Source organism: Equus przewalskii, chromosome 3 (genome assembly GCF_037783145.1).
Source record: "Equus przewalskii isolate Varuska chromosome 3, EquPr2, whole genome shotgun sequence".
Taxonomy (NCBI): domain Eukaryota; kingdom Metazoa; phylum Chordata; class Mammalia; order Perissodactyla; family Equidae; genus Equus; species Equus przewalskii.
This window is the reverse complement of record NC_091833.1, coordinates 31,764,373-31,783,141: the sequence shown is the minus strand read 5'-3', so window position 1 is coordinate 31,783,141 and position 18,769 is coordinate 31,764,373. Positions and strand designations below refer to the sequence as shown.

The following is an 18,769-nucleotide window of genomic DNA, read 5'->3' as shown; positions in this document are numbered from 1 at the left end:
CAACGAATGGAGACTTTATCTCCCCTTTTTAGCTGTCTGAAGAGTCAGAAAATCCATTTACCCGAATCACCACAGTTAACCCCTCTGGAAACATTAAACGAGCATGACCCGCGTCTTGGTTCGGCTTTCACAAACACAGCAGGCAGCTCAAAGGCTCACTTTACTTCTGGAGGGGCAGTCACGCCCCCCTGAGCTCCAGTTTCTGAAAACGGCATTCGCAGTCAAAGAAACCCCACACATAGCTTTAAACCAACTTTGTGATTTTTATTGATGGGCGACAACTTTATACTCCTAGATGTCACTAAACTGTGTACAATTAGAGACGCAGCGCTAGAGAAGAGCAGACAGCGGAATTACACAGAGACTCAAGGAAAGACCAACCTTCATTATTTTGCCCATTTGTCATTATGTGTACACAGAAGCATGAAAGCAATTTGAAATCTTTTAACGGCAATAAAGTTACAATCACCCATCTATGTGACTAACATCTTAACTCCAAATATTTGATCTGCAATGTGCACGTAAGCAATTTCTCATCGCACAATTATTAAAATGTATTTTTCCTGTTAGGAACCAGCAACTTATTTTTTGTGTTTATTTTTCTTTTGAAGTAAGAACTATTTCTTCTCTGATAACTGGCTCATTTTTACTGTTTATCAAAAACTAAAGGGTGGGGAAGGAAAGTGTGATGGATTAAAAAATTTATTTTTTAAGGAAAGATAAAATTCATTTTCACAAATTTACAAGTGTCGTTGCTGGTGCAGGATTTATTCTACTAAGCAATTAGACTGGGAATCAAATGCAAGTTTCCCCCTCTTACTTAGGAATCAGCATTATTTCAGAAATATGGGTTTTTGTGTATTTTCTCAAATCAACCGACAGTCTGTTTCGACCGAGTGATTTTGATTTGGAAGTTAGAAGTCAACACAAACTATGTTGCACACAAGCCCCCAGGCGTCTCCTTTCCATTCTAGCCCATTTTTGCAAAAGGGAGAAAGTTTCTCTCTAAAGAGCCACTAAAGAGAGGGAGGAAGTCAGTGAGAGTCGGTGTTCTAGAAGCAGGCGTCGGGCACACAGAGCACACAGGCGGTCACAGCAGGTCCACGCGGCGGTAGTACAGGAGGTAGGCTGTGCGGTCAGCAGTGGGCTTCACCACCTGGTACTGGTTAACCACTTTGACCATCTGGTCGTCGATGCGCAGCCAGCCGTTCAGGCCGATCTGGAAGACGTCTGTGGTGTAGTGGCCGCCCGTCGCGCTGCTGCCGTGGTGGTAGACCACTGCAAGAGAGGCCGGGGCTCAGTCGGAGAGGCAGGGCGACCTGGCGCACCGCCTGCTCCTCCTAAGCGCTGTCCCCTGGAACCCCGTCCCAAAGCAGGGGGACGGAGAGATGTAATCACACAAGGAAACGTCACTGAAACTCCAAGCCCCTGAACAACTTACGATAAAAAGTTATACACATACATCTTAACGACATGTTTAAATCATTCGATACCTCACAAACAACGAAAGAAGCGCTAATCAAATGGGGTTGTCCCGTCTGTGAGCCCTCTGGGCAAGGACTATCAACCATCTCGATGTTCAGCGCTGCAGAAGCGGACCGGAAAGCAGGGCGTCAGAGCAGAGCAGCTGCCCTCTAGAGAGCACATCCGAGGCCTAAACACGTGCGTGCCCCCTCCGCCAGCCCACAGCCAGACGCTGACAAGAGATTATCTGAATCTCGGACAAAAATTTTACAACAGTCAAAAAACGGAAAAACCTCAAGACCCACTAGAAAGAAAGATTAGTGAAGCAGATTACAATTAGATGAATTTTTTGGCAGAACAGATTAAGAGTGTTTGGCGTGCTCATATTACATGAAGAAAAATGAGAATGCTAGGTTTTCTCTGGATTGCCACTCCCAGGTGACAGCACCCGTCCCAGGAGGGACGCCAGGACCATCAGCTGAGCTGAGCGCACAGCTGAGGAGTGACCCCACAGAGGCAGTGATACAGTTATTACTTTTTTCTTTTAAAAACATTTCCAATTTTTCTATAACAATGTTTTAACAGGAAAAAATACCACTTATTTACTTAAAAAAAAAATCCTGTTAATTCAACTAGGAAGCCTTAGTGAAAGGCCTGAAACAAATCTGTTGGCAGATGTAATGAAGACATTACAGACAGCACGCTTCCCTCCTACCAAGAGGGGCCCAGGCGGCTGGCCAGGAGCCGGTGTCTGTAAGACCCCTCGACTCCACAATTCAAAACAGAAGAGCACTCGACCGGCACTCAGCTTTCTGAGGCAGTCGCCTGGTAACTAATGCGGTAACAGGTCACGGACACCTGGCGAGCCCACTTGCCAGAACAGAACTCAGCATCTGAGTTTTTAAAAAGCTTACGCGCCATACTACCTTGTTCTTTCTGGTCCCACAATCAGAACCTTTTTAAAAAGTACCTCTTTACTCACATTTTACAGAAAATTCCAACCAGTGACCTCATTTCTGAGATTAGAAGACTCAAGATGAGGACTCAGGAGAGCAGGAGAGAACAACTCAGGTGTGACCCCTGGGTCACGGCCGGGGTGGGACATGCACCCACACCAGGCCCCTGGACACCAGGAGACAAGGAATTCCTACCCCTTGCCCTTGATCATCAGCCTTGCCCTGCAAGGCCCCAAGGGAGAGCTGCAGGGAGACAAAAAGAACCACTTTGTCACCCACTGGGCCTTGGAGCCCAGTGCAGGGAGCCTGGGGACTCGACCAGGAGGACTCCTCTGGTCTCGGGGGTAGGCCTCAGAGCTGCCAGCCCAGGGCAGGGCAAGGGAAGGGCCGGAGACACCAACAAGAGCGAGGTGTGCGTCACCACCTTCTCTGGGTCCCCACAGGCTGGGAGGGGCTGTGACCAGCTGCCTTGGTGGAGAAAAGAAAGTCAAGAGCAACAGCGTCTGGTGGAAAGAAAGCCAACTGAGCCGAACACCTTCTGATGTGGCACAGGGACCTCCTCCACTGACCAGGGCCCAACCCCACTTCCTACAGCCTTGGCAGTGGACCGAGGGTAGAGGAGAGAAGCCCTGCTCTGCCACTTGGGTCACAGAGCAGTGAGCGTTCCTCTCTAAGTTTCAGTTTACTCTTTTATAAAATGGGGACACCACCACTGACCTCTCAGGACAGCTGTAAGGAATAAATGAGATAATATATAAAAGGCATGCAGTAGAAAGGCTCAACGAAGGTGTGAGGGTCAATCAACATGTGTTATTTTAAATTACAAACAGGCTCATCAAAGGCAACACAAAGAAGGGATGAGAGAGAAGCCAGAAGAGTCTAACAAACACAGCCAGAAAAGGAAACACAACGACAGCTACCAAAGGAGATGGAGAGCCTCAAAGGCACAATGAGTCCAGCTATAAGGAGAGAGAGGCGGGAGGAAGGACACAGGGCAAGGACAGAGGTGTATCAGACAAACGGGCCCAGCGGATGCTCCAGGCCGGGAGATAAAGGAGGTCCCAGGGCCCCAGTTTTGGGGCTGGGCTGTGCCCTCGGCCACTGGATGATCCGGGACTGATGGAGAAGCGCGGCAGCCGAGGGGCCCGCGGCAGCTGGAGCACCTGCTCGGGCACACCCGACCGCGCCGTGTGGGGAGAATCCCGCGGCAGGCAGTGTGGGGTGCTCCCCTGGCGACCGGGCATCGCGGCCGCTCCACAGCTCTCCCCCACAGGCGCAGCTGCAGCAGGCAGAGGCCGCCTTCTCACACTGCCAGGCTGGCGCCTAGAACTCATCCTCCGACCCCAAGACCAAAGCGATCGTGCTCAACAAGGTCTTATGTTGGGCTCAGCTGAGAGAAGGGGTATTCTGTCAAATTCCAAGCACCAAGTGTCAGGTAAAGCACATATTTTCAAATGATTTCCTGACTTCTAAAGTCCATACAGGTACAAATAGAGGAAACTATTCCCTGTGTTAAGTGGCACCACAGCAAAATCGTGCCTGGCAGCAAACCTTTTTAGCATTGTTTTAACAGGGAAACCATGCACAGACTGACTTACCCGCAAACAGCCTGTAGGTTCTGTGGCATTTCAAATTCTTATTTTTAACTCCTGGAGAAAGCAGCTCTGAAAAACAAAATACCAACAGCTCCAATCTATAAAAGCGCTTGCAGAAAGGTCAGAGTGACAGGAGCAAAGGGCTAACAGCAGCCTCCACTCAAGGACACCGCCCAGCAGGCCAGGACACACAACAAAACCCCATCCCTTTACCAGCATTAACATTGACCCATAAGGAAAATGCACTGTGCAATGCAGTTAATACACGCGACCACACCCAATCCGTGAAAGAAGTATGGGCAGTACACTGAGCCTATTAGACTCACGCTAGAAATCCCTTACAAGCAGATGTTTGAAACACGGAAAAGAAAAAAGCTGCCCACTGAAAAACAAAAACAGAATGAAGCAGCCCTGGCAGACCTAAGAATTAAAACGTTTCACATGGAAGTCAGACCACAAAACTTCAATCAAGTAACAGTAAGAAGATTTCCCCAGCCAGAGGTGCTGGTCCCCCAGCCGGCGCAGGCTGGAAGTCCTCTCGCTCCTAAGGCACGCAGTTCCCCTTCACAGAAGCCCCACTCCAAAGCCAGGAAGAGCTCAGCTGGAGATGACTGTTCTTCCAGCCAATACTGGTTCATTCTCTGCTGCCCACCTCCATGACCTAAGCTAGGTCCCCTTGTCCTCATTTATGTCATTTCTCTTTCTAGAAAGCATCTGAGGTGGCAGCTGATACAAAAATACATATAACAAGCAAGAAAAGATAGGCAAATAAAATCTGTGAAAACCATATAAGTCAGTTAGTCAAGATGGTTGATTTAGGGGTGAGGGAAGACGCAGGGGTTGGGGTAAAAGGCCGCTGTTGTACTCTGCGCTCGCTACCTTTCCTGACAACCGTGCAAAACAGGACAGATGACCAATACACGACTCTCGGCTGGCGTTTCTTCCCCTTTCTGGTCTCACCTGGGATTAGAAAAACATGCTGCCTATGAATGAAGCAGCACAAAGTGCGAGAGGAGGGGCGGGCCGTAAACTGGCCCCAGAGGCAAATCTATCAGCTGAAGACGGCAACTCTTGTGGCCAAGTCTGAATCTTCAGCTGAAGGAAATGCGAGGTCCCTGGGGTGCAGGCACGGCCGACCATGAACACAGCCAGCTACCCACAGTTCCCAAGTCCCTGGCCTGGGGAGGAGTGGAGTGCGGGTGCCGTGCTGCGGGGAGAGAAGGAAGGAGGGAGACGACAGGGTTATTCCTCTACGAGATCCAGGGGTGACGGCCCCACGACCTCTCTTCTGTTTTCCAGAAAACCTGCTATTCTCAGAATCACCGCTAGCTTCTTCCACTCCCGATCGAGCTTCTGGATTGCACGATACACTTTTCACAAATTCTGAAGCTTTCAAGGAGTCTTCCTTCCAGCTGTGTTGTCAGCATGACAGCTTGAGTCTGGCGCTCTTTTGAAAGCATGTGCTCACGCTGCAGAGCGCCAGTCACCTGCCAGGGACCTGTGGCTGACAGAGTGCCACGAATGTAATGTGTGTCACTGCAGCCAGGCCAGAGGAACCCCCAGTGGCCTAGGGGAAACATTCTCAATTCATTCAAAAAGTCCATTTAATCAGGCTGGCCAACACAGTCGTTAACACTTATTATGAGAAAAATTACTTTGTACCATTAACCTATAAAATGTTCATAGAAAAGTCATGCTCATTTTAATGGACAAAAGCTCCTGTTTTTCTAATCTAGTGAAATAACATGGTTTATTCATTTTTGCCTTTATTTTTAAAAAGCCATTTTAATGATAATTTTAATATAAAGGTCTATTAAACGTCAAGAAATTTAAAATAAAAAAAGTCATGAAAGAGAACTTCCTTAATCTCACCCTTACACAGAAATGCTAAAGCGTCAAGCTCACTGATTTCCAGGAGTACTGTCAGCAAAAACGCTTTCCGCCTCATGTACTATGTATTTGTACCTTTACTGATTTCCAAGTCCACAGGGTATTCGATGTTTTTGACGAGCTTCTGACAGCCACCAGTCTTCTCGTAAACAAAGCGCTTCAGGTGGAGCACGAGAACAGGAGGGAGCTTTTCCAGAGTCACTCTCCGACTGATCTCGACCTAGGACACAAGCACACCGGGACACGCCGTCCGTCTTACTCCAGGCAGCGCATGCCATCTCCACCTGCCACTCAGAGACCTCCGAGAGCTCATGCCTTCAACTCTGTGGCAGGGCTCCTCAGGCCTCCCGGGTCACAGGATCTTTTGAGGATCTGATGCGATTTTTTGAGAGCTACTGATATTATTCTTAGAAAAACGCGTATATCCCTAAAACACAACGGCAGAGGACCCCCTGGGCCCCTGAGCCCACCTGTGAGCTCCAAGTCAAGAACCTTGGCTCTGGGGCATTACTGACAAATTGGCACAAAAATTAAAAAGCTGACTCAGTGGCACTTTCAATTGCATATGTATTAACTTGCTTTTAATAACTCTCATAGTTTTGATAAAACTGACGCCAGCATGTTTTCCTAAATTAGATGTTTTAAACAACCCTAAAGCTACTTATCTAACCATTAGTTTTCTAACAGTTTCAGTTTTATCAATTTAATGTGCCCACTAAGTACTTTCACAGGTCTAATGAATGCTTTCTATTAAAATACAACTTCACAAACAATACTTAATCCCTTTATCTACTGTTCTCTGTCCTTACAAACGCTTTGATGCTTCCTGTATTTACGTGGAGAAGACTTCTGGCAGTAGTGTCTGTTAAAGCAACAATCCCAAAGACAGGATACGTAAGATATGGAGAAAGCTTCCGGAGGACACTACCAGCATCTGGCGGAAGGTATCTTAAGGGGCAGGAGGCTTTTGGAAAGCAAGCTAGTGGTTCACTGCTCGGGCTGATGAAGTCTCAGGACCCTTCCCTGCCCGTCCCCCCACCCAGACTAAGGAGCCACCCTCCGCTTCTCTATATTCCCACTGTCTTTGCATTCTCCTCTCTCGAACCAACAAGATTTGTGAATGAATAAAAGTGCAACTCCAGTTCAAGAGTCAAAACCAGAGAGGATGAGGACAAGCCCCCAGGCTCCTCACTTGAGTCAAGAGAGCTGACGACAGTGTCTCCGGGATGCTTCTCAGTGCTCATGATCTTGGACTCTGACCTTAAATTTTCAGGCAGTTCATTAAGTGGCTAACCTAAAATTCCTAAATGTGTGTTTTGGGTTTCCAGACAAACTGCGGCACACTTTCTTATCATCCAACAAAGGTCAGGCCTTTTCTATACAGCAAATATTTTGTATAGTCAAATTTCCCCATGGACCTTCATGTGTTCCCAAAGAAAAAAACCCTAAAAACATAATAAAATTAAACTCACTATTTTCAAAAGTACATTTAAAAAATCACATTCCAGAAAATGTTATTTGCTCTTTACAGATGTTTTCATACAATCTATCCAAAATCTTCTTTCCCCAAACATCTGCTTTTCCGAGTGATCTTGACCACATCTGATAACACACGAACACAGTCATGGAGCTAGAACAGTCAGCATCGCTGTTTTTCATGTTCAAGGCTCCGCCAAAATGCCGCTTTCTCGGAGCCTTCCTCCAGATGTGCCATCTAGAATAAATCCGCTTTCCTCACCATCCTGTGACAACAGGCCAACAACCACCTCCAGCTCCATCCCCACCCCCGCCACACCCCCTCCCTAAAGTCGAAGTGTAACTGCAGGAGAAGCAAACGAGGGGAAAACAGACCACCAAGGGGGCTGTCCTGGTAGCCCAGGGAAAGGCTGAACATCTCCCCCGCAGAACAAGGGGCCAGAGACTCGCACAGCTGGCTCAAAGGAGAGACAGCAAGAAGAGGGCACAGTGGCCAGGACAGCAATTCCATCTCTGAGTCATGGCTGCCACAGAAGGAGCCAATTGGACAGTCCCCACAGCCAAAGACACAACTCAGCCACACCAACCAAGCTCCTAAAACAAATACCCACTCTCTCCCCCTCTGCATTAAGCTCAGTTCCACCGCCGGACTCTTCTCAGCTTACTCACTAAGGCAACTGCCAAGATCCTGCTTCTGGCTCCCACCACTTTGTTTTAAACAAAACTGCCCATGAGAAGCCAGTCAGAAAATATATAGTGGAGGATTAGTTGTAACTGCTACAGATTCCCCAAGAGGCTGGCTTGACCAATCGGGAGCAGGAGACCCCAGAGGAACTGAAGGCCTCCAGGTCCCACTCTGCTCGTCTTCACTGAGAGCGTGGGCTGCAAGGGCAGGCCCACCTCAGCCAGGTGAGGTGCTGACCGGTCTTCCACATTCCCCTTAGAACTACCACACACTGCCAGTTATTTGAACCAAGCTTCCCAGGAACACTCTAAAACTGTTCACCAAAGTATTGCCCATAATACAGCCCAGTGGTGTAGTGGTTAAGTTCACACACTCCACTGAGGCGGACCAGGGTTTGCTGGTTGGGATGCCGGGCATGGACCTACACACTGCTTATCAAGCCATGCTGTGGTGTCTCCTCACATATAAAACACAGGAAGATGGGCACAGATGTTAGCTTAGGGCCCATCTTCCTCAAAAATAAAAAAACGTAAAAAAATAAAGTACTACCCATAACTCACCTGCATCATCTCCCCAACACATTTTATAAATTCACTGCCACAATCCAGGATATGTAATAGAAAAGACATTCTCTACTGGAGAGTAGAAAACAGGCCTACACCGGCCTGTCAGAATAGCCAGGAACCATCAGGCTCCCACAGAGCAGAGCAGTGTCCCTCTCGGAGCTGACAAGAACGCCACGCTAAGCTATCCTCTGCTTGTCTTGACCCCTGAAGACCCAAAGACGTTATCTTTTTCAGATCAAATCAAAGAGTAACAGGCATCAGAACAATTAGTTTCTATTTTTCAACGTCCTTGAAGAGCTACGATTAAATGCAAAACAGATGTGTTCAGGATCTCTTTGACAGCCTAACTAATCTCACGAGACCGTGCTCCACGAGGCCAGGAAGGTAAAGAAGCTATTCCACCTGTTAGAGGTAGTAGCGATTTTGCGACATCATGATTAGATAGCCAGAAAATTAAATGTAGCTCAGGATAAATAATCCAAAAAATCATTATCTTGTGTGACATGATTCAGAGTGAAAGCAGGTTGGTACACTCATCTGTTTCAACCATTTCCTTCTAAAACTGAGCAAACTTTCAGTCTAAAACAGCTAAGTGACTGATTTAAGAGGCAGAACCCAAACCTACTTCTCCTCATTCCTAATTCTGTGTTTCCACCACATCAGAGCGCCTTAGTATAAAAGTCAAGATCAACTGTGAATATACCTCTTGTTTGGTTTTTGTGGTATAACCTTGGACTGATTCTCTCGCCACCAAGCTTTCCAATGCATCCTGGACTGTCCGTATCTTGTCAGACTGGATATCCAACTGCAACGTGAAAAATGGCTGCAAAGTGGCAGATTCTTTTGAACTTTGCTGGTAAACCACAGACCTAAGAATTGAAACAAAAACACAAAATTTAAGAGACTACTCCTTCCGACTTTCCCTTAAGATTATCCAACAGGAGAAGAGGAATAAATACTGAAAATAATATTACTCAATACCATATTCATAAGGCTAGAGAGAACAGAAAAGACAAAAATATACTGAATTTACAAATAATTCTGCTGAATACCATCTGCTAAGTATTTCTAGCAACGAAGGCCACCAGTTGATAATCTTCCCAGCTCAAGTGCTCCGAAGAGAAAACATTTCGCCTTCCAATCCCTTCCCTGCCCCCCACGGCTGATTTACCGCGCTGTTAATCACTGTGACGATCCTGCCACAGCCTCAAAATGCTGACACTTCTCATTTTCTTAAAGTATCATGGCCTGTTCTAATAAAATACAGGAAACCCCAAGGGAAACAGAATATTTTTAATGGCATCTTCCCCTATAAAAATGACTTAGAAAAGAAAAGGAGCAGGGTGTGTATAATAAAACAAGTTACACTCCAGAGAACAAGCCTCCCACCCTCCAGAAGAAGGTGCCAATTCAACCTTGTTTTCTTAGCTGGCTTTTCATTTCATCTTTCTTTTTCTAAGTTTTCCTGAGTACAAACTGTGTGTCCGCCCCTCTCAATTAGCCTCAGCCAGGAAACGTTCCAGGAGCTGAACAAGGGGCTCTGGGCCTGCGGGCCGAGCGAACTGTTTACAAACGGCCGGCCCGGGTGTGCAGAGCGTTCGACTTCGCAGAGCAGACGCTGCGAGGAGCAGGCTGAAAGGCCCCTGCTCGGGGCCTGAGTTTCCCGCACGGCTTTCTGCACACCCTCCGAGGAGGCGCCTCCACGCTCCTCTTGGGAGAGACTGGAGAGTGACGACCGTTCCCTTGGTTCCAAAAGGGAACCACGGAAAAGCAGTCACTGAAGTCGGCGAAGAAACAAGCGGTCCTCTTGACTCAAAGGGCCTGGATTTTATCAGAAGTGTCCAGGGGCCCAGGGGGAAGGTGGCGAAAGGTGCTGGTCTTTCTGGGGAAACTGAAAAACCACCCAAACAGGGTGAATTTTAGAAGAAATCCTTTTAGCTGGTCTGAATAAAGAAGCATGCTTAATGATGGCTATTATACACAGAAGAGAAGTTTCTAAATTATACGTAGTTCAGTATCCTTGCTTTACCGTTTTTCAAACAGAATTATCAACAACCAATCTCAGCACAAGGAGCCCAGAGAGGCCGAGGGGCCACGGTAGAGCCATTTAGGCCAAGCCAGAAATTCCTCAAAAGTGGACGCTAGCTTTTCTCACTGGTTATTTTCAAACCAATTTGGGATCTTTGGGTATGCTGGCCATCAGTGGCCTTGCAATCCTGATATTCCACCTACCTTACATCCATTTGGGCTGCTCCCTCACCCCTCTCCCGATCCATAAGTGATCACCCCAACAGTGCTAACATCAGGCTGCTGGTCTAACGGAGAGCTGAGGGCACAGGCAGCCTCCTCTCGCTGCTGCTCCCCGACCTGGATCCCTGCTTCCCTCTCCCCAAACAGCCCATCCCCAGGGACCTATCTGGCAAAAACGAGTGAGAGCAGCAGTGGTCGTGGCTGGGCGTCCCCAGAGCACACCTGACCATAGGGCTGACACGGAAAGACTGCAGAACAGAGGGGCCTGTAGAGTCTAGCGCACAGCGAAGAGCACAGAAAGGACTTGTGCAAGGTCCCATGGCAGCAGCACAGCTGGCCTCCACATCCAGTCCCACAGCATCGCTGACCAGCTTGTGAGGGAGTCAGCGCAGAGGGGCTGTTTTCATTAGTCTGTTGAAAGATGCCGGGTCTACACTGTTTTAGAGCAGAGAGACTGAACAAGTCTTGAGGCCTTGAATAGTGTGTTACTTCTGTTGGATACACATCATCTGGGACAACACAAGGCGGAGAGTCTCCCTAAAAACCCCCCTCGCGGGTCACGCTGCGAGGCCTTCAGAGAGGACAATGCGCTCTTCAGGTGAGTGAACCTCCCTGGGGACAGGGCGAGTTCTACTGACTTCCACAGCACGTGGTAAGGAACGGCTCTAATGTAAACAGATAAACACCTTTTAGGAGTTCGTGAATGAGCAAAAAGCAGCTGGTTTAAGGGCACTGGGGCAGAGGAGGTGCCAGGTCTGCGGGAAGTCACCCGCCCTCCTCTCTGTGACAGTACCTTCCTCCACACTCCCTCAACTTGGCAGCTCCCGTGGTTCCGGCACCTAAAACTCCTCCAATCAGACACATGAATTTCCCCTCTTCACAAAGCCTGCATTTCAATGAGCTCATTTTCCTCTGCCTACCTAGCTGTGAGCAGCTGGAGTAAGAGGAGCAAGGAGCTCACGCTAGCAGATGGCACCTTGGGGACAGTGCCCCTGTGGAAATGTCACGATGGGTACTGAGAGAGCATTGGGGCGGCAAGAGAAGCATGAGGAAGTCCAAGAAAGAGCAGGCACAGAAACATAAAGGCGAACCATCGAGTGCAAAATTTCTTAGGACAAGGCTTACACCTTTTCCCCCTTTAGCAAAATGCCAAAACTCTGAAAAAGGCAAATACTAAATTATTCCAGAAAAGCATAAACCTGATGTGTCCACCAAAAATGCCGGTGATTGGGGTCTGAACAAAATCGGCCTGGCGAGTGACTGAAGTCTTATTTCTGGGGCCCACTTGTTCCCACTCGTCCTCACTTCCTTCATCGGGTTCTTCCTGCTCATCTTCGTTCACTGAGTGGCTTTTGGGTCCATTGGAAATAGTAAGTTCTGAAAAGTAGACAGTCTGCTTAGGCTGCTATTTACAACAAGAACAGCAATAAACAAAAATAAAAGAAGCTTCTACTTAAACCACCCGCACAGATTTGTCAATTGTAGCCTTTGAAACGAACTCAGAGCGTGTTCTACGTTAAGAACAAACGCAGCGTTGAGTGACCTGACTGAATCCCTGCTGCAAAAACTGCTCAGAAGACGCTCTGGGCACCACCGGGGACACGTGAGGACAACGGGACAGTGGGCATTCCTGTGCAGCCAGTTAGTTTTCCTAATCTGATAAAGGACTCTGGTCACGCGAGAGAGTAATCTTGCCCTCAGCAGGTGCCTGCTTTAGCAGTTAGGGGTGAGCTAAACTGCCACCTGCCCTTCAGTGTGAATCACTCAGGAACAATGTGCACGGACATTGTGTGTGTGGATGGAAAGAGACAGAAGTAATGCCAACATGTCAACATCAGCAGAATCCCGCAGTTACACAGGTATTCATCAAACGATTCTTTCAGCTTTTCCCCATGTTTGATCATTTTCCTAATTAAACGTTGAAGGAAACAAAGCAGAGGTTCTGGATAAATTTTGATTTATCCAAATATAACATTCTCAATGGTATGTAATAAGCAACATAAAAATAAGTACTTATCCTAATGAGTAAATAAGTGATTTGTGAAGGGCAAATGACTGTTGGGGGGGGAGCAACTTAATATATGAACACATAACATTTGTTTAAGAAGAATTCTTAAGAAAATGTTGTGACGCAATTCTGCAGCAAATACACCATAACCTACTTTCATTACTCGGTGAAAGAAGTTTCTTTAGGTTCAACATCTCCTCGTGAAGTCCGTTCAGAATGAAGCCTAAGTACTCCTCGGCATCTTCCTGTCGGCCCTGGAAAGGTTAGACGCGATCCCATGAATTTTAATGGACCACTAGCCAAGGTCTGAAGGGAACATTACAGCTGCATATTCAAACTATGCCTCCTCTTAAATTTCCAACAAGAAGTAATGCCAAGTGTTTCCAAAATATCATGTGAGCTTTTCTTCGGACGGCTGAGACAGAGGGTGGGACGAAGGTGGGGGGAGACAGATCAAACACTTATCTCTAAGTGAGAGAACTAACGGGGATTTTTATTTTATTATGCTTTCCTGTATTTCTGAAATTTTCTACAACAAATATACATTACCTTTATAATAAAAACGTTATTTAAAAGTTGCTCTTTTGTTTAAATGAAACAGAAGAACAAGAACTCAATGTCTAGGGCCGCCTCACTGCACAACCCCAAGGGTTATCATTCATGCTGCCCGCTGTGAAATCAGCAGCCCAGTACGTCTCCTCCTGCCTGTTTTTGATGATGGGTAACTGTAGGGGGAAGGACCCAAAGCCCATGTGAAAAACTATTTATTTAAAGACTTAACTGTTTTAAATACACACACATCAGCAAAACCATTCACAGATGAGTCACACACTATAGTCACATATTCGTTTTATAATCTCACAATGGTTTTACCGCAATTAGTTCACATTTCATTCTTTGGAGCATAATGGCATGTTCCAAGGATCTGTAAATTCTTCTGCTTGCGGCCCCTGGGTAGATTTGCTTGTTCCAAATGCAACTGCAGTCATGGACAGCAGCTGTTTGGTGTGAGTGTGCTCTGCGTGTGTGTGGAAAAGGGCAGAAACTGGCACAGCCCAGGATGTGGTAAAGAATTAACACAGCAGACCTGAGGCTGCTGTCCTTGAAAAGCCTGCTTGCTGGGATGGTCCTGGTTGGCATGCGGAAACCTGGATTTCAGGAAGGTTCTCACCATTCCCAGAACTGATAAAGGACTGTGCCTAAATTGTGCAGTGTGACTGATGCTAAGATACCTGCCTTCCCTCTGGGAGTCTGGAGTTTTATCTCGTGCTACGCAGAGGGTGCCTACGTGACGGCCCCTAATAAAACCCTTGAAGATTGAGTCCCTAACGAGCTTCCCTGGGAGACAACCTTCCCACGCGCTGCCACAACCTGACGCTGGAGGCCAAGCATGTCCTGTGCGATGGCTCTAAGAGAGGGGTCTCGCAGTTTCCTAAAGATGCTGCCCTGGTGTCTTTACTCTGTGCTGTTTTTGCTTTGTGTCCTTGCGCTGTACCAACCCTAACCGTGAGGACAACAGCTTCCGAGTCCTATGATTCCTTCTAGTGAATCACCAAACCTGGGGGGAGGTCTCGGGGACCCTGACACAGCCAATATTTATTAACTTCAACAGACACTTTTGTCCATGACCGTAACTTCTGAGCAGGATCTCAACCACAGGAAGTGCTGTGCCTTTGCCTCTCTAGCTCTGCCTCCACCCGGGCTGCGGGGCCTTCCTCTGGCTTCTAAAGCATCTGTACATGCGTCTATGTTAGCACTTCTCTTGTTGTCTCTACCCTTACGTCATCTATCTTGTTCCCCCACAGGACGGTGAGCTGAGGGCAGAGGGTACAGTTTATTCCATTTCTGCATTCCTGACACTCTGTATATTCCCCATCACTTGGGAAATGTAAATTCTGAGCTTATTACCAAAAGCTACATTATGAGCATGGAAAAGCCCCTGGTGGTATCCTGCTACACTGCCCCGGGCATTCACCCTTCTCCAAAACAATGGAGCTTCATATTACTTTACTCAGTTTTAATGGAATTTTCTTGACTATTTTTCTCTCTAAATAATTTCCCTGAGCATCATTTCAACTGCTTGTACTGATTCATCACAAACTCTACCAGGGAAGAAAGAAATGCTCCAGTTAACTAATGCAAAGGATGCCCCAGAGTCACTCTCAAAGCCATCAGGGCCCGTTACCAGACCTCCTTGGCCCTTGGTCCTGTGGCCTTTCCCAGCAAAGCGCATGATAAAAATGTAGATGCTCCAGTCAAGGACCCAAGGAGCTGCTAAAGCAGGAGCATGAGGAAGACAAAGGCTCTTCTCAGCCCTGCCACTACTCCACTCCCTACCAGCCCACTCTCCCTGAAAGGCAGCACGGCACAGTGGTTAGGGGCTGACTCCAACACCAGGCTCTAGCTCTGCGACCTTGGACAATGACTTCACTCTTCTCAAATGTAACAAGGAGACAGTAACCATACTTTACTCACAGGGTTAAGTAAGTTAACATACGGAACAGACTTAGAACAGTACTTGGTGCACGGTAAATGATACATGAGTTGGCCCTAATTATGATAATTATCGTCATACTCTTTAAATTCATCCAGGCAACTGACACCATAACAAGCCTAGATCTACTGAACCCCCACCAAATCACAGCACTTAAAGCACAGGGCAAGCCCTGAATAGGCCACAGTCAGGGCACACACTGGAGCACAAGGCCACATTCATACTGGCTACGTTAGCGCAGTCCCAAACCTTTTCAGACAAGCTCGACTTGATGACAGTCAGGAGTCTATAAATATACGTGGGTTCAAAGGCAGCTCCAGGGCGGATATCTCTCACAATTTTATCCCCAAGAGCTGCAATGAAAACAGAACAGAGACTTTCATAACTAAGACGCAGTCTTAAACTGATGGAAAGTAAAATCACCAAACCCCCCCCCCGCCCCCTCACAATGTTGAGAGGAACATAATGTCGCAAGCTGTACTTGAAGAGACATTTTCTCTCCACAAAGACTGACTTGATCCAATTCAGTGATCTGACTTCGTAACTCCCAGGACCTAACGGCCCCAAAGACCTCATCTGTACTCACCTTGTCTGGGTTTTGGAGGTACTGGCATATTAGTAAACTCGTTCATTAGCCGGACACTAAACATGGAAAAAAAACGTTAAGCGGCACTTCTTAAAAAGACATACTTTCACTAAAGAACACTGACGGCTAAGGAGACATTACTTAGTATGAAGACAGCAAATTCCAGGTAATCAGTGCTATAATAGCTGGTGAGTCTTAAATCTTCTCTGTATAAGTTTACGGGGTATTTTATGTGATACAAACTGGTAAACACTAAAATTTATTCTACTCAATATAAAGAACACAGATGAATAAGCTCTAATTCTGGTTAGCTTCCATATAAAATCATGAACAGTAAATTTAAAAAAATAGAATTAGGGACTCATTTACAGGAAAACAAGAACTTTGCTAAGTCATTTGAATTCTAATTATCAGAGGGAGAGAAACCTAGCCCTTTAAAACATTTGTGAGCACCTTACTTACAAGCTATCTATCATGGGTGTCGATGTACAAGGCCTCTGCACTTTTGAGTACAGAGGAATGAACTTCATCAGGTGGTACATCGGAGGGCAGGCTACCAGGGCCTGCAGCGTCTGCACGTCAGCAGTAAGGAAGCATAAAGGAAATACAACAGACACTGCAGATGTCCAAAAGGCACCTTCAACACAAGAGCATGTAAAACAAGCCAAGGACACTGAAGGACTTAGATGTGTACACACAAAAGAGAATAAACCAAACCACCAGGGAGCACCTGCCTTGTGACAGCCATAGAAGGTGTTATATGAATCCAGTCGTTAATACGCGAGAACCCAACTCAACCAAGACGACCAAAATCTAGTAAAACAAAATTTCCAGTTGTGAGTGGTCACTCTGCCCTATTATTTGGGATCATTCTAATGAGAATAAAACTTGCCTGATTCCGTCAGGCACAGGTCAACAAGTCATCTTTTTGGGGGCAGCAAGAACCCTGTTTATAAGCAAGACAGGCAGACTAAGAAATGAACCAAGGTTTTGGATTCAAAACGTGAGATAGATGCCCCGTGGAAGCTGAACCAAGTCAAATGCACTCAAGAAGGAGCAAACTGCAGTCAGCTGGCCTTGGGGACAGCATTTGAGAAGGATACAGCGTTAATGTAGCACCAGTTTCCTTTATTGATCAGCCCACGGGGTTGCAATGACACTGGTTTATGTATTAGGGTTACATTCTCCAGTAACTCTGAAAGAGGAAAGAAGCACATTGAAGAAGTTAATGACATCAAGTCAACAACACTGAAGTAGATTCTTATGCTCTACACTGGGAGAGTGCTAAAAACCCCTCAGTAAAACACACATCCAAAGAAAAGGCATACTGCGCTAAAGCTTTGTTTCATTCAACATCATGTACATTATTTAACGATTCAAAATTTTAAAAAATATTTCCCCCCAAACACCAACATTTATTTATCTTCCTGGGAATATATAATTAGGAAGCATGAAAATTATTGTAATAAGAAACAGAAAAGGCTTCAACAACAACACAGTATTAGAGAATAAATGTCAAAGACACAGGCTCTTTTCCTTCAACACTGAGGGCAGGCACGCTTCTGTAACGGCTCAGTCCCTCAGACACCAGCCGTGAAGGTGCTTCCGTGAGAACCAGAGTCTCATTCATGCCTGAACTCCCAGCAACCGCTACGGCAGCCAACACATCACAGTGGGTGCTCAGTGAGTGACGATACTGTTTGGGACAACTGTCTCCTACTTATTAAATTGTATTTTTCATCAGAATGCCTATTTAGGGACTGTGTTATACACCGGAATTCCCTTATTCCACTTAAAAACAAGCTCCTCCTCAGATTCACCCTTTGCCATCACTCTCTTTCAGTCTTGAGATAGCCGTGAATGACATCTTTACATAATGCTTTAAATAATTTTTTCCAGAAAGTCTTTAAAACAAGACAAGGTCCCCCCATAGCCCATCATGAAACTTGTACAGTGACAGCTACAATTTAAGGACAACTTCTACGCTCGGCAAGAGCTTTACATACAAATGTTAATCGGCTGCATTTAATCCTCAGTAACCTGGAAGTACCACTACCAAACCCCTTTCACTGATGAGGAAACCGAGGCTCAAAAAGGTTAACTAGCTTGCCTGTGACCACACAGAAGCCAAGCAGTGCAGCCAGTGCCTGAAATCCATAACCTGTGGGCATACCACACTGTTTCCCATTACTTTTAAGTTGCATCCCAGGAAAGAAACACCAAGTGAGCACACCATTTCACAGTAGCATCCATCCAAGGCATCACTCAGAAGAAGGCTTTCTTTTCTAAAACAGTTGGATTGGCAGGTCCTAGACTTAAGCATTAGTCAAATGAGAAACTAATTTGCAACTTGCAAATTCTAATGTCAACATTAATGTTAACACACACTCCCGCCCCTCTCCCTCCCAAGAGTAAATGCCCTCTTTCCTCTAACTGACGAAGCATAGGGAATAATTTCACATTTATAGAAAGGAAAACATCACGGGCTCAAGAGAAGCCAATAGAATCTGTCCAACTAAACCAAGCCTGCAAAGCTCCTCTCATCTCTCTCTGACTACGGGGTGCAGTGTTGCGCCTTCAGTGAGTAACAGCTCAGTTACAGAACCGAACCACAAGCCGACCCGTGACAACACCCAGCACAGACAGTCGCAGTCACGCGGCACACACTGTGCTGGGAGCTGGATCTGTATAACTCATAACTGTCCTAACAACCCTGTCAAAGAGACAGCGTTAACATCCCCATTGTACAGCTGAGAAAACTGAGGGCCAGGGGGTTAGGTAATTGACATAGGTCACACA

General features: G+C 46.6%; 1 protein-coding gene across 1 annotated transcript in view; it reads right to left on the bottom strand.

Annotated features, from left to right (window-relative positions):
* Nucleotides 1-243: 243 nt before the first annotated feature.
* USP10 (ubiquitin specific peptidase 10) overlaps nucleotides 244-18,769 on the bottom strand; it is a 70,633-nt gene continuing 52,107 nt past the window's right edge. The window contains exons 5-14 of the mRNA XM_070612413.1: nucleotides 17,074-17,165; nucleotides 16,433-16,542; nucleotides 15,971-16,026; nucleotides 15,634-15,737; nucleotides 13,045-13,144; nucleotides 12,082-12,259; nucleotides 9,336-9,501; nucleotides 5,981-6,125; nucleotides 4,019-4,084; nucleotides 244-1,278 (exon numbers count right to left, since the gene is read on the bottom strand). Coding sequence (XP_070468514.1) covers nucleotides 1,091-1,278; nucleotides 4,019-4,084; nucleotides 5,981-6,125; nucleotides 9,336-9,501; nucleotides 12,082-12,259; nucleotides 13,045-13,144; nucleotides 15,634-15,737; nucleotides 15,971-16,026; nucleotides 16,433-16,542; nucleotides 17,074-17,165 — 1,205 coding nt within the window. The 3' untranslated portion in view covers nucleotides 244-1,090. The remainder of the gene's footprint in view (nucleotides 1,279-4,018; nucleotides 4,085-5,980; nucleotides 6,126-9,335; nucleotides 9,502-12,081; nucleotides 12,260-13,044; nucleotides 13,145-15,633; nucleotides 15,738-15,970; nucleotides 16,027-16,432; nucleotides 16,543-17,073; nucleotides 17,166-18,769) is intronic.